The sequence below is a fragment of the Dendrobates tinctorius genome, unplaced genomic scaffold (assembly GCF_039654945.1).
Source record: "Dendrobates tinctorius isolate UK_male_01 unplaced genomic scaffold, ASM3965494v1 ptg000161l, whole genome shotgun sequence".
In the NCBI taxonomy this organism is placed as follows: Eukaryota; Metazoa; Chordata; class Amphibia; order Anura; family Dendrobatidae; genus Dendrobates; species Dendrobates tinctorius.
The window spans coordinates 5,623,608-5,639,970 of NW_027361828.1; the positions used below are offsets into that span (position 1 = coordinate 5,623,608).

Below are 16,363 nucleotides of genomic sequence, written 5' to 3' on the forward strand. Positions count from 1 at the left end.
AACCTTGAGAAACGCCATAAAAAACCATTAAGCAGCCAGATGAGGAGCCTACAGTGAAGTTTGTATGAGGGGCTCTATTCTAGTCCTGTCAGTGCTGCACTGTCTAGATCAGAGGTGACTACCTGAGGACCTCACCAGATCCACTCCGATCACCTCAGCAATGAGGCGTCTACTGCGGTGTGGGTATGGGGAAATCCTCAAAAGATCACCTCCGATCCTGACGCGGCCATCACACCCGGCACACACAGGCGTACTAGCGCCTCTGCTCTGCTGCTACGCCGCCTGCTTCACTGTCACATGACTCGATGATGTCACCTGACCATGTGACGTCACTCGGAAGGTCCTTCCCGGTATGAGCCTTACCGCACAATATGGCGGCGCTGTGTGTAGGAGCAGTGACTAGTGGCGTTTACCTGTGACCCAGATTGTAGCTGCGCGACTTGTTCTCCGCTGTGGACGTCGGCGCCGACCGATGCTGAAGCTGCAGGCCCTGCTGTGCCGAGTCAGTGACAGGTGAGTGCAATGGCAGCCGGAAGAGGTGAGGGGAACACCGGAGAGCTGCTCTCCCCCGCCATGTAGGCACTGTGGTGCTGCCTGGCATTGTGCCGGAGGGGTCCCGTCACCTCAGAGCTCAGTGTGAGGGGTCACTGCCCTCAGCCCAGCAGCACGGGGCCTTCCTGCTACTTATACCCCGAGAGGCCCCTAAACTAACGCCTTAAAGGGATAGTCCACTAGTGGCCAGCTCTGTGACCGTCCCTATGGTGCTACATAAAACAAGGCTCTCAGCCCTGTGTCCTCACCAGTCTCTGGATAATGTGACCACTGCAGCCTTCACTCTTTCATCAGACGGAAGCGGTCATGTGACATTGTACATGTAAGGAGATCAGTGGAGGTCCCGGGGCTGAGAGCGACGGGGGCCACGGGGCTTAGATCTGAGGAGGCCATGGGGCTGAGAGCGACGGGGGCCACGGGGCTTAGATCTGAGGGGGCCACGGGGCTTAGATCTGAGGAGGCCATGGGGCTGAGAGCGACGGGGGCCACGGGGCTTAGATCTGAGGAGGCCACGGGGCTGAGAGTGACGGGGGCCACGGGGCTTAGATCTGAGGAGGCCACGGGGCTGAGAGCGACGGGGGCCACGGGGCTTAGATCTGAGGAGGCCACGGGGCTGAGAGTGACAGGGGCCACGGGGCTTAGATCTGAGGAGGCCATGGGGCTGAGAGCGACGGGGGCCACGGGGCTTAGATCTGAGGAGGCCACGGGGCTGAGAGCGACAGGGGCCACGGGGCTTAGATCTGAGGAGGCCACGGGGCTGAGAGCGACGGGGGTCCACGGGGCTTAGATCTGAGGAGGCCACGGGGCTGAGAGCGACGGGGGGTCCACGGGGCTTAGATCTGAGGAGGCCACGGGGCTGAGAGCGACGGGGGTCCACGGGGCTTAGATCTGAGGAGGCCACGGGGCTGAGAGCGACGGGGGGTCCACGGGGCTTAGATCTGAGGAGGCCACGGGGCTGAGAGCGACAAGGGGTCCACGGGGCTGAGAGCGACGGGGGGTCCACGGGGCTTAGATCTGAGGAGGCCACGGGGCTGAGAGCGACAAGGGGTCCACGGGGCTTAGATCTGAGGAGGCCAGGGGGCTGAGAGCGACGGGGGGTCCACGGGGCTTAGATCTGAGGAGGCCACGGGGCTGAGAGCGACGGGGGGTCCACGGGGCTTAGATCTGAGGAGGCCACGGGGCTGAGAGCGACGGGGGGTCCACGGGGCTGAGAGCGACGGGGGGTCCACGGGGCTGAGAGCGACGGGGGGTCCACGGGGCTTAGATCTGAGGAGGCCACGGGGCTGAGAGCGACGGGGGGTCCACGGGGCTTAGATCTGAGGAGGCCACGGGGCTGAGAGCGACGGGGGGTCCACGGGGCTTAGATCTGAGGAGGCCACGGGGCTGAGAGCGACGGGGGGTCCACGGGGCTTAGATCTGAGGAGGCCACGGGGCTGAGAGCGACGGGGGGTCCACGGGGCTTAGATCTGAGGAGGCCACGGGGCTGAGAGCGACGGGAGGCCACGGGGCTGAGAGCGACGGGGGGTCCACGGGGCTTAGATCTGAGGAGGCCACGGGGCTGAGAGCGACGGGAGGCCACGGGGCTGAGAGCGACGGGGGGTCCACGGGGCTTAGATCTGAGGAGGCCACGGGGCTGAGAGCGACGGGGGGTCCACGGGGCTTAGATCTGAGGAGGCCACGGGGCTGAGAGCGACGGGGGGTCCACGGGGCTTAGATCTGAGGAGGCCACGGGGCTGAGAGCGACGGGGGGTCCACGGGGCTTAGATCTGAGGAGGCCACGGGGCTGAGAGCGACGGGGGGTCCACGGGGCTTAGATCTGAGGAGGCCACGGGGCTGAGAGCGACGGGGGGTCCACGGGGCTTAGATCTGAGGAGGCCACGGGGCTGAGAGCGACGGGGGGTCCACGGGGCTTAGATCTGAGGAGGCCACGGGGCTGAGAGCGACGGGGGGTCCACGGGGCTTAGATCTGAGGAGGCCACGGGGCTGAGAGCGACGGGGGGTCCACGGGGCTTAGATCTGAGGAGGCCACGGGGCTGAGAGCGACGGGGGGTCCACGGGGCTTAGATCTGAGGAGGCCACGGGGCTGAGAGCGACGGGGGGTCCACGGGGCTTAGATCTGAGGAGGCGACGGGGGGTCCACGGGGGATGACAGCGGAGGAGCAGCGCCGTCCCGTCTGTTTTTTATTGTTGATTGGGCAACCCCTTTAATTTCCTCCTCCACATTAAAGAAAAGTCTCCTGCTGATTTCCACTAGAAGGGCCCAAGTATCTATGGGGGTCCGCAGACACTTCTCTGGGAAAGATCAGGGTGAAAAAAGGGTGTTGAATTTTAGTGCCCCATTGTTTTGTTCCCAGGAGATGTCACCAGGTGAGTCTGGTAGCGGCTCATTCCCCATTGAAGACACATGCGTGCTCAGCCTAACTGAGCGTCCACTTATACGGCAGCAGGCATAGCTGTCAGCCGCTGAAGATGTACCGCCATCTTTAGTAATGGAAGCTTTGGTTCCCGGGAGTCGACCCGTTTACCTGTGCTGCCCATGACGCCAGTGACTAGCCTGTTTACAGCGATGTACAATGTGCTGGTGCTATACAGCCTGTGTCTGTGAATGAAGTGGCTCTGCCCTAATAGAACGTGTTGTATAGCTTCTACCTATAGAGGATCGTTGCTCCCTCTGGGGGTGTTAAGTCTGATCTGGGTTTGGTGGCAGTGGGCACACAGCACAAACCTTCATGTCCTATTTCCATTTTGTGGCCTTGTGCCCACGCGGTTGTGTATTTCATCTTGTCACTGCTGCAGCGGCACATTCATTGTGCAACACTTACTAGGTGACAGCATGGCGCAAGAGCACGAACTCAGGCTATATAGCTATACTTGGCAGAAAAAGTAAGTGAACCCTTTGGAATTCCCTAGATCTCTGCGTTTACCTCTTGGAAAGTGTGACATGATTGTCAATTATAGAAAAACACATACTAAACTGACAACACATGATAATCTTTCAGTGTAAATGCATCTCAGAGAAAGTTAGTGCACCCCAGAAATGAACCCCTTCATGAGCAGGCAATTTCTTTCTTTGTTTGTTTTTGTTCCCTTCTGTTTTGGAACTTTTGGTCCCTTCCCGCTTTTCATCTTACAAGAACCATAAAAAAAAATTTTTTCTGGCAACATAGCTGTGATGTTTTTTTTTTATGGGGATGAGCTATAATTTTACATGTCTCTGTTCATTTTTAATATGCATTATACTGTACACTGCAAAAAAAAGTCTTTTCAGTGTTATAAAACTCAAGTCTACCATTGCTTTTCTTTTTTTGGTCGTGTTTTATAAAGCAAAGGTTTGTATCACCACTTTTTGTGACTCGTGACGCTTTTATTTAACCATTGATGGACCTGTTTGAGCTTGTTTTTTTTTTTTTTGCGTAGCAAGCTGACTTTTTTTTTTTTTTTGGATCCCATTCTCACTCGGGTGCATATGATAATTTGATCACTATTATTGCATTTTCTGGGGTGATGCGGCAGCTGAAAAAATATCCAAGAATTCTGGCGCTTAGGTGTTGTTCTCTACAGTGTTTACCTACGATCGTCAAACATAAGTTCGGTACGAATATAGCAAATTCATATTCGGCGATCGTTTTCTGAACATATTCGCTGATCTCTAATCCTCTGTCCTCTTCTTCTCAGCTGTGAGTCATAGGAAAAATCACGGGTATAACCGTTATTGAGGCATCAATTGCTGTAGCCTCTATATCGAAATCTACTTTTAAGATCTTCCACTTGTATTTCACATTTAGGATCAGTTAAAACCTATCTGTTTAACTCTGAGGAATTTTCCAACTGGCCCTTATAGTAGTGCAATGATGACTAGATGTAGCATGCAATAAGGAATACACTGGTGGGAGGTTTTGGTAAACATCTGACTGTAATTGTGAATTTGCGTCTATTTCAGTAAGGATATCCAGAAATTCCACACTTCTCTTATTGCATCATCAGTAAGTTTGATATTAAACAAATTCATATTAAGCTAGTCCTTGAATTTATCTGTAGAGTGTCCTCCCCACCCTGCCAAATCATAAAAATACAGGTTGAGGGCTAAGATGAGGGCCTTCACCGTGTTGGCACCCAACAATTGCACGATTTATGTGCCACCATTTAAATGGATGAACAGTAGCTTGCTGCTGTTACAGGAGGGTGCTAGGATCTCCGGGTATCACGTGTTCTTTGCTCCATACATAGGAACCTGAGACTGACCAACTACTACTCTTTCACATGTCGGGACTGGTCATTAACCTGTAGATGCCCTTTAGTAATGATCCCCTCCGCCAAATGTATTTTGAAGTTGTAAATAAAAGTTGCACAATGAAGAGGAAATTGGTATCATTCCTCTCTGCTAATGTGTTTCAGGCTATAAATATTTCTGGGGTGCCTCAGTCTTCCTCAGGTCATGCCACAGCATCTCACAGCCTTCAGGATTGAGACTTGGCAACTTCAAAATACAATTCTTGTTTTTTCTCATGTACTTGGGATGTTTGCACAAATACATGCATCTGTTTGGGTGTTATTAGTTACTAGATTGTTACTGCGCGTGCGCAATCAAAAGGCCTTTCGGCGAGCGCAGTGGGCAAAACATAAAATCAGTATTGCGCATGCGTCGGCATACGCCATTACGTTCTATGGCCCGGAATTATTGCGATGCATGAGGGAACACACAATTCGCATCGCAATACTTCCGGGCCTTTGAACGTAATGGCATATGCTGGCACATGCGCAATACTGATTTTATGCGATGACCACTGTTAGGCAAAGCATATTGCGCAGTCGCGAAAGGCCATTTGATTGCGCACACATGATAACAGTACGCAAACGCAGTAATTACAAGAAAGAAATGCATAAATCAAGACGGGGGAGAGAGAGACGGACAATAAGCCCTGCCCATCGGACCGAACCGAGCATATTTACATACACCGCGGGAGGAATATAAACGGTATTTATTGATCAAAGGTGGGGAGTCAAGGGGTATAAATAGTACTGTTATAATGCATAGGTGACACTGAGTTGAATATTTTTACATGATATGCGGAAAAAGTGGTGACAGATTCCCTTTAAGTGATTAAACTAATTTACTAACACTAATCACATTAGTTACTCTCTGGAGCTGGATGTGTTTAGGACCCGACTACTCTGTTGCATGGAGCATTCTCTGCTCCTGAGCCTGCTCCATGTAGTGATAGCTAATGGCCATGTACGACAGTCATCGCTAAGGGGTTAAACTATACATCAGTGTCCTCCCAACCAGTGCCTCTGAAGTCACATGTCTCCGGCTGTCCTAAGCTCCTGATTATATTGTGTCACAACATTTCTAGAAATTAGTACATGGATCAAAACAATATGACTGTCACTTCACACCCAAGTAGGGATTATGTCACTTTGTCATAACTTTAAAGGGTTAGGGTTGCTCCACTCACTTCCACTTACCACCAGTGTCTGCTATCACCACCTGCCCCGCTCGTCTCTCCAAATTGAAGTGACTTTATGACACAGCTAAATGTTTTTTTTTCTTTTCAGATGCAAGTCTTTCTGTTTGCGTCATCAAAATGGACAAGATTTTGGAAGGTTTAGTGACTTCTTCTCATCCTTTAAACCTGAAGAAAGTTATTGTCAAAAAGGTTGTTGAATCTGCTGAGAACTCAATCAATGAGGAGCAGTGCAAAGCTATGTTCACCTTGACCACCCGATTGGTATTGGAGGGTGAGGACTGTTTTCAGAAGCAAGTCGGGCACCAGGTTTTGGAAGCATATGCAAGATATCACCGTGCAGAATTTGAGAACTTTTTCAATAGAAATTTTGTACTAACGCTCTTACAAGAAGGTTATGGGTCCTTAGATCGTAAGGATGTAGGCATTATTGACTACATTCACAGTGGACTCAAGTTGATCATGAGTTGTCCTTCAGTTCTGGACATCTTTGCTGTCCTCCAAGTGGAAGTTCTGAGGATAGTTTGTGAAAGGCCAGAGCCATTATTGTGTGCTAGGTTAAGTGAGCTCCTGAGTGACTTTGTACAATGTGTCCCAAAAGGTAAAATGTCCATATCCTTCTGCCAGCAGCTAGTTAGGACCATTGGACATTTTCAGTGTATTTCAACACTGGAGAAGGAATTACGAGAATATGTTTCTCAAGTCACCAAAGTTAGTAGCTTGCTACAGAATATATGGAAGGCTGAGCCATGCACTTTACTGCCTTCCCTACAAGAAGTGTTTGCCATTATTTCTTCTACAGGTAAGGCAAGATATGTAAAGATCTGATCAGAAGACCTTTTTGTCCAGTTAGCAAAATCTGTGCTGATTGCTTACACTTTTAGGCCCTGTGCACACGGTGCAGATTCTGTGCAGTTCTGCAGCAGATTTGGCCATGCAGAACTGCACGTTATGTACAGTACCATTTAAGGCTATGTAAAACAAAAAACACTGTGCACATGCTGCAGATTTTTCCGCGCAGATTTGGTGTGGAATAAAAGAAGCAACATGTCGCTTCTTTTGTGCGGTTTTGCTGCAGTTTTCCAACTGCTCCATTATAGAAATCTGCAGGTGAAAACTGCAGGGGAAATCCGCACAAAAACTGCACTAAATCTGCACTAAAACGCAGGTCATTTTACCTCCAGATTTAGTAAAATCTGCGCGGAAAATTCCACAGCAGATTCCGCACCGTCTGCACATAGCCTTATGTTACCAAGCGGTCAGATCTGCTGGTGTGGTACATTGCATATGCACTCTGGGCGATACTTCTGGCACGGTACAGCTTCCTCTACTACTGTTCTGGCCAGTTCGTATACAACGTCAGAAGGTCTCACCATGCAGGACAATGAGTGTGGGTACACTTAAACCTTCAACTTATTCTTAGCTACCAGCTCTATTTACACCTACGGGTAGTTTTGTGGCATGAAGCTACACTACAAAATACAAAAAAAATACAATAAATGAGTAAGGCTATGTGCCCACGTTACGTTTTAATCCGGACACTCAAAACCGGACTCCTTCCCAGAAATCGCGCGTTTGTTTCCCGCACGATTTTACCGCGATTATGTTCACGATTTTGCCGCGATTTTCGCATGCGATATTCAAGCACTTTCCAAGCGATTTGAAGCATCGCTTGGAAAGTGATTGACAGGTTGGTCACACTCGTCAAACATCGTGTTTGACAAAAGTGTGACAAGCTTTTTACTATTGAGGCCGCCTATGCGGCCTCAATAGTAAAAGAATGTTAAAAATTATAAAAAAATAAAAAATCGGGGTATATTTACCTTCCGACGTACCGTGCAGTCTCAGCGATGCCTTGCGAGACCTGTGATGACGTTGGTCTCTCGTTGCTATAGCGATCTCACGAGACCGCTAGAGTAACGCAAGACTACGTCATCACAGGACCTTGCCGCAAGGCATTACTGGGAACGCTGAGGCCCGGGATGACTGCGCGTGACGCCGGAAGGTAAATATACCCCGATTTTTGTATTCTTTTTTTTTTACAGGGGTATGGTACCCAGGGCCTGGAGGACAGTCTCCTCTTCTCCACACCGTGGGTACCAACCGCACATGAGACGCTTAACTTCGCGCATGTTGGGTATAGCCACATGCGGGAAGTAAGCAGTTCTCATGCATTCCTATGGGTGTGGAATCGCGGTAATTCTCTGCAATTCCGCAAAAAAAATGAACATGCTGCGGTTTTTTCCGCGATGCGATTCCGCCGCGGAAAAAAGCGCAGCATTAGCACAGCATGTGCGGAATGCCATAGGAATGCATGGGGTGCGTTCTGTACGAGTTTTTTAAACGTTTTTGCGCAGAAAATCACAGCAAAAATGCTTAAAAATCGCATCGTGGGCACACAGCCTAAAACCATGTAAAAGTTGACATCATAGAGGGATGACTTCTTCAGGATCTCTATCTATAACTGATAGCCTCATGAAGCTGTTCCCTGTGAAACAGCCCCACTCCAATCAACTGTCTACTCCTCTTAAAGAGAGTCTGTCAATTTTTGCCACTTAATCTGAGAGCAGCATCATGTAGAAACAGAGACCCAGATTTATATGTTACTTTCTTGGTTGCTAAGCAGGGCTGGGGAGTCGGAGGTTTGGCTTACCGACTCCACAGCCCTGCTGCTAAGTGTAGTTTTGATAAAACTTCCCTTAGGACACTATCACTAGAGGACTAATAAACCTGCTGCCAGGTAGTCCTCCATATTCATGAGCTCTGTATGACCCCACCCCACCACTGATTGGCAGCTTTCTGCTTATGCACAGTGTACACAGGAATCTGCCAATCAGTGGTGTGGGTGGAATTATACAGAGCTCAGCATTAGGCTAAGTGCCCACGTTGCAGAAATGCTGTGGAAATGTCCGCAGCATTTCCGCAACTCCCTGCCGCTGGTAAAACGCATGCGGAGTTCGCATGCGTTTTCCGGCAAAACACAAGCGTTTTGCAAGCGTTTTTAGCTTGCAGAATGCTTGTGCTTTCCAAGCGATTTGAAGCATCAGTAGTAAAAAATAGGATGTCAAAAATTAATTAAAAAAATATGGTTATTCTCACCTGACGGCCCCTGATCTCCTCAGCGGCACTCCCGGTACGTTCCGTTCCCAGGGATGCTTTGCGCGAAGAACCTTAGTGACGCCACACTCGCAATACTGCGATGTCATCTCAGGTGAGTCGCGCAATGCATCCCTGGGAACGGAAGATGCTGGCAGCGTGGCTGAGAGGCGGGAGAGCTCCGAGGGCCGACAGAGGGTAAGTATATCCCTATTTTTTATTTTAATTCTATTTTTAACAGGATTATAGTACCCAGGGCATGGAGGAGAGTCTCCTCTCCTCCAGACCCTGGGTACCATCCTCAGATGAATCGCTCACTTTACACATGGTGGGCACAGCCACATGCGTAAAGTGAGCGTTTCAATGCAATCCTATGGCGGCGGAATCGCTGTGATTCTGCTGTAAGAATGGACATGCTGCGGATTTTACCGCTATGCGATTCCGTAGCGTTAAAATTTGCAGCATGGGCACTGCAACTGCCGAATCCCATCGGATTGCATGGGAATGCGTTTTTAAGCTTTTCCGCTGCGTGAAAAACTCTGCGGAAACGCTTAAAAAAAAGCAACATGGGCACACAGCCTTTGAGAACTTGTGGATCTCCAGCAGATAAAACAAGGATATTATTAAAACTGAAGTAAGCAGCCCAGTAAGTGACACATTGCTAGAATCACGGTCTCTGCCCCTATATTATGTTGCCCTCAGATGAGGTAGCAATAACCTGATGACAAATTCCTTTTTAATCAATGGAGGACCTATTACCAAGGTAAAAGAGGGCAATTTTTTACTCCCCTGAGTGTTACAGTTTTAAAAAGAAGCTGTCACCAGTTTTGTCATGTAACAACTAAAACAATGACCTTATTTGCCCTATTGTGGGCGCACTTACATTTTCGACTCAGTAGGATAAAGCATAGTTCACAGGCACGAGCCACTATTTCTGTGCACAGGTGCAAGATTTCACTCGGCAATGTGGATGATGCGAGATGTCATCCTTGTCAATTAAAGAAGAGCGCGCAGCAGCCGGATGGGAGGGATGGAGAGGCCCAAAACCACATCAATCGAACGGACTGACCCGATTTCCATACAGCAAAAGAGAACTTAAAAAGGTTTTTGGGGGATGTACAGGGGAGTCAGGGGGTTATAAAAGCATTTATGGAATGCAGCACAGGCGCTGAATAAGGTCATAGTTTTAGTTGTTATATGACAAAACTGATGAACGGTTCCCTTACAACTTTTTTTTTAAATTTACCTTAAGGCCCCGTTACACACAACGATGTCCCAGCGATCCCACCAGCGATTCGACATGGATGGGATCGCTGGGACATAGGCTTATCGCTGATAACCTGTCACATAGACAGACTCACCAGCGAGCAAGCTGGTATCTATGGTAAACAGCGGGTATGCAAGAGCCACGCGGCTCTTAGTTACCCGCTGTTTACCCTAGATACCAGCGTCGCTGATCGTTGGTCTTCCGCTGCCACACGCAGCGATGGCCCAGGATGATCATGCACGATCAGCGATACCCGGCGGGGGGGGGGAGGCGGTCGCTAATGGATGTCACACACAGCGAGATCGCTGGAGAGATCACTGATGCGTCACAAATCAGCAATCTCGCTATGTGTGACGGGGCCCTTACAGTTAAAGAGAAATGGGCCTTATTATTTAGTGCTCATTTTTATGGTCTTTACAAGTGATAATGACTCACAGGATTCTCTGGGGGGGTGTCTTTAGGTTTCTCTGGATTAATTTCCTGTGAGCAATGCCCCCTTGGTAAAGAAAATAACAATTAGCAGAAAATAAAAATCCATATCTCAGTAACTGTATGGCGGATTTAAAGGAAATCTGTCAGTGGTATCAACCCTCCTAAGCAATCTCATGGGCATGTTAGTCATAGGAAGCTGAATAAAATGATACCTTGATATCTGCTATCTGATATTTTGTTTCAGAGAAATCTCCTTTTTTTATATATGTAAATTAGCTAAGATCTATGGGCTGGACACTGATCGCTCAGAGATTCTGCTTCCAGAGCTTATTTTAAATGAAAGGGGAAGTTACCAGCGTGAGATACAGTGCCTACAAGTAGTATTCAACCCCCTGCAGATTTAGCAAGTTTACACATTCGGAATTAACTTGGCATTGTGACATTTGGACTGTAGATCAGCATGGAAGTGTGAAATGCACTGCAGCAAAAAAGAATGTTATTTCTTTGTTTAATTTTTTTTTAAATTGTGAAAAGTTTATTCAGAGGGTCATTTATTATTCAACCCCTCAAACCACCAGAATTCTGTTTGGTTCCCCTAAAGTATTAAGAAGTATTTCAGGCACAAAGAACAATGAGCTTCACATGTTTGGATTAATTATCTCTTTTTCCAGCCTTTTCTGACTATTTAAAACCCTCCCCAAACTTGTGAACAGCACTCATACATGGTCAACATGGGAAAGACAAAGGAGCATTCCAAGGCCATCAGAGACAAGATCGTGGATGGTCACAAGGCTGGCAAGGGGTACAAAACCCTTTCCAAGGAGTTGGGCCTACCTGTCTCCACTGTTGGGAGCATCATCCGGAAGTGGAAGGCTTATGGAACTACTGTTAGCCTTCCACGGCCTGGACAGCCTTTGAAAGTTTCCTCCCGTGCCGAGGCCAGGCTTGTCCGAAGAGTCAAGGCTAACCCAAGGACAACAAGGAAGGAGCTCTGGGAAGATCTCATGGCAGTGGGGACATTGGTTTCAGTCAATACCATAAGTAACGTACTCCACCGCAATGGTCTCCGTTCCAGACGAGCCCGTAAGGTACCTTTACTTTCAAAGCGTCATGTCAAGGCTCGTCTACAGTTTGCTCATGATCACTTGGAGGACTCTGAGACAGACTGGTTCAAGGTTCTCTGGTCTGATGAGACCAAGATCGAGATCTTTGGTGCCAACCACACACGTGACGTTTGGAGACTGGATGGCACTGCATACGACCCCAAGAATACCATCCCTACAGTCAAGCATGGTGGTGGCAGCATCATGCTGTGGGGCTGTTTCTCAGCCAAGGGGCCTGGCCATCTGGTCCGCATCCATGGGAAGATGGATAGCACGGCCTACCTGGAGATTTTGGCCAAGAACCTCCGCTCCTCCATCAAGGATCTTAAGATGGGTCGTCATTTCATCTTTCAACAAGACAACGACCCAAAGCACACAGCCAAGAAAACCAAGGCCTGGTTCAAGAGGCAAAAAATCAAGGTGTTGGAGTGGCCTAGTCAGTCTCCTGACCTTAACCCAATTGAAAACTTGTGGAAGGAGCTCAAGATTAAAGTCCACATGAGACACCCAAAGAACCTAGATAACTTGGAGAAGATCTGCATGGAGGAGTGGGCCAAGATAACTCCAGAGACCTGTGCCGGCCTGATCAGGTCTTATAAAAGACGATTATTAGCTGTAATTGCAAACAAGGGTTATTCCACAAAATATTAAACCTAGGGGTTGAATAATAATTGACCCACACTTGTATGTTTAAAATTTATTAAAATTTAACTGAGCAACATAACTTTTTGGTTTGTAAGATTTATGCATCTGTTAATAAATCCTGCTCTTGTGTGAAGTTTGAAGGCTCTAACTTATTTGCATCTTATCAAACCTGCTAAATCTGCAGGGGGTTGAATACTACTTGTAGGCATTGTATGTAATGACTGGGATCACAGCTCACAGAGTACAGCAGAAGTAAACTTTGTATCATTACAAACATTTACAGCAGCAATTGTCCTCTCATAGTGCTGTCAGTTTTGCTACAAAGCTGTGTCCGATTATAACCAACACAGTGCATAGGTGCATGGTTATATAAGTTGAAAAAACACCTAGGTAAATCAAGTTCAACCTTTTTCCACCAATTGTTCATTTTGTCACTAAATTAACTATAACCCACAATGTTGTGTATTGAGGAAATGATCCAGACCTTTTTCAAAAGCTGTGTCGACCATTATTACCTCTTGTGGTAGGGCATTCCACAGTCTGACTGTTCTATCTATAAAAAAAACCCTTTCCTATTTTATTTATCTGTTGGAATCGCCTTTCTTCCACCAGTAATGAGTTCCCCCTGGTTCTTAGTATGGTCTTTAGAAGGAATAAGTCATTTGCCAGTCCTTTGTACTGACCACTCATATATTTATACATGTAAATGAGATCTCCTCTGAGGCATCATTTTTCTAAGCTAAACAAGCCCAACTTCTCCTCTTATGAGAGGCCTTCCATCCCTTGTATTAATGTAGTTGCCCACCTTTGAACTGACTTTAATTTCTGAATGTCCTTTTTTAAATGTGGAGCCCAAAACTGGATCTCATATTCTAGATGTGGCCTCACTAGTGGTTTATATCTTTCTTTTTGTATACCCTAAAATCTTGTTTGCTTTTGTGGCTACTGCCTGACATTGACTACTACTGCTCAGCTTACCTGTAACCAGAAAACCCATGTCCTTCTCCTGTTCTGTAGTCCCATGTATGGTCCCATTTAATGTATATGCAAGAATAGGATTACTCCGTCCTAGGTGCATTATTCTACAGTTATCTACATTAAATCTCATTTGTCAAGTGTTTGCTTATCTTATCCAGATTTTGCAAAATTGTGCTGTCAAGGTCAGATGTTAGTATCCTACATAGTTTGGTGACGTCAGCAAAGCAAAGACTGACACTTTACTCTCAATCCCATCCAAAAGGTCATTAATAAAGAGGTTAAAAAGAATCGGTCCTAGCACAGATCCCTGCGGTATCCCACTGCTGACTATATCCCATTTAGAGAACGCACCATTTATGATGACTTTATTTCCTGTCATTTAGCCAATTCCTTACCCTTCTGAATATAGTTTCCCCCCAGTCCATGCTTATTGAGCTTCAGTATAAGGTTGTTATGTAGTACAGTATCAAGTGCCTTTGCAAAGTCCAGATAAATCAGAGAGTACAGCAGAGTAGATCTTTGTGCCGTTACAAACACAAAAAGCACTTTTGCACTTGTCTTCTCGCAGTGCTGTCAGCTTTGCTCTACTGCCCTTCCCCACATTGGCTGCTAAGATGGAAGCTGATTTATTAGGAGAGAACAAGTGCTGCTGCAAATGTTTGTAATGAGACAGAAAAATATTCATAATTGAGAGTCCTCAGTGGTTGATACCTTTTAATGGCTAATTGAAAAGATGATAAGACATTGCAAGCTTTCGAGACTACTCAGGTCTCTTTATCAGGCCAGACTAATACAAGTCAATGCCTGATGAAGAGACCTGAGTAGTCTTGAAAACTTGCAATTTGTTACAATCTTTTCAGTTAGCCATTAAAAGGTATCAACCACTGAGGACTCTCAATTCTGAATATTTTTCTATGTACTGGCTAACACGGTACAAAGATAAACATCTTTCCTGTATTGTAATGAGACAAGCGTCACTTCTGCTGTACAACGTTAGCTCTGATCTCGTTCCAGAGGAGTGTATGATTATGAAAGCAAAGTGTTAGTTATTACATGTCTTACTCTGGTAACTCTCCCTTTTCATTTAAAATAAGCACTGGAGGCAGATTCTCAGAGAAATCAGTGTCTGTCCATAGTGCTTAACAGCTTATTTACATGAAAGAAAATTGAATTTCTATGGAATTAGACATCAGATATCAAGATGTCATTTTATTCATCTTTTTATGACCTGCATGCCCATATATACGGCTTAGGTCGGTTGATTCTACTGACAGACTCCCTTAAAAAAAAAAAAAAAATGGAATATTCAGGGGAGCAGCGGGAATAAAATAATTGAGCAAATAATGGCTGGTTATGACTTGGTGACATGTCTTCTTGTTTGTGCCTGTACATTTGTGCTTTAGTTGTGTTATCTTTTAAGGTTCTGCAGTTTTTGTGGACACTTGTCTTACCCATGGTCTTTGAGTCTATCTTCACTGTACCACATAGCTGTATTCACACTGTTGCTTAATGTGTTTCTATTTGGGGATGATTTATTTCAGATGCTTCCTTTGAACCGTCTGTTGCCTTGGCCAGCCTAGTACAGCATATTCCTTTACAGATGATCACTGTCCTCATCAGAAGTTTGACCACGGATCCTAATGTGAAGGATGCAAGCATGACCCAGGCTCTGTGCAGGTACTCCACTTTAGTAATCGCTGTTAGGCTGGACAGCACTACATTAAAGGTTATGGCTCAATAGGAGCAAAATATTTCATATTATTGGCAACTTTACCACAATTTAACCAGTACTCTAAAATTTCACTCAACTAGACTTAAGTAGATTATCGCTATGGAAAACTGCAAATATAGTTTTGATAAACCTTCCACAATGTCCAAAATATTTCCTGATAGGAGCTTGATAAATCTGATTTCCAGAACAAAATTGCCTTAGGGCTTTTTGCCAGTGCTCAGAAACCCCTATTCCTGAAAATGTGATGGCAAATTCTAAACATAGAGCTATTGACTTTAAAGGGAAGGTGCCATCCAAAAAAAATTTTTTCAGCAATTGAAAAAATGTGAAGAAGTAATGTTTACGTTTTCTTAAAAAATATTATCATTTGTTTTTAATTTTGTAAAATATGAAAAATAGTTTTAAAATGTTTGGCATTTTCACTTGTTTACACTAGGGGGAGCAGCTACTGAAATTTGGCACAAAAACCTAGTGTACAACTAGCTCACATTACTGCCCTGCAGTAATTATGGGTGGAATCTGCTGACATGGGTGTGATGTCACTCCTCTCCTCCCCTTCTGGGTGTTTGCTAAGGGAAAAGAGAGGATGACATTTAGGAACACAGTGAGCAGCCATTTTGATGGGGCCTGCAAAGTTACTGACTGTGCATGCAAAGTCTGGATCAGAACAGGTCATCAATCAGCAGAAATGTTTCCTGGATTTCTGTGGAGCAGACAAGAAGATAGTTCATCCATGTGTATAAAACACAGCGCTCTATGTACAATCCCTGGCACCGAACAGGGTGCCCCCCATAGACCAGCACACTGCTCTCCTGAAATACTCTGTGCTGCTGTCACCCTGCTCCTTCCACCATATATCAGGCCCCTGTCGCCTCGCTTTCACACATCGCCAGGACAGGAACTGAGGTGAGGAATGGGGTCTTCGGTCACCGAGGATGGCAGGCAGCAAGGATTCTGGGAGCAGGGTGACAGCAGCACAGAGTATTTCAGGAGAGCAGTGTGCTGCTCTATGGGGGGTCACAGAGGGAGATATATGGGGGAGGAGCACGGAGTATTTCAGGAGAGCAGTGTACTGGTCTATGGGAGGCACAGA

General features: G+C 46.7%; 1 protein-coding gene across 1 annotated transcript in view; it reads left to right on the top strand.

Annotated features, from left to right (window-relative positions):
* Window positions 1-236: 236 nt before the first annotated feature.
* Window positions 237-16,363, top strand: part of USP38 (ubiquitin specific peptidase 38) — an 81,984-nt gene continuing 65,857 nt past the window's right edge. Inside the window, exons 1-3 of the mRNA XM_073549782.1 lie at window positions 237-513; window positions 6,109-6,819; window positions 15,080-15,215. Coding sequence (XP_073405883.1) covers window positions 6,138-6,819; window positions 15,080-15,215 — 818 coding nt within the window. The 5' untranslated portion in view covers window positions 237-513; window positions 6,109-6,137. The remainder of the gene's footprint in view (window positions 514-6,108; window positions 6,820-15,079; window positions 15,216-16,363) is intronic.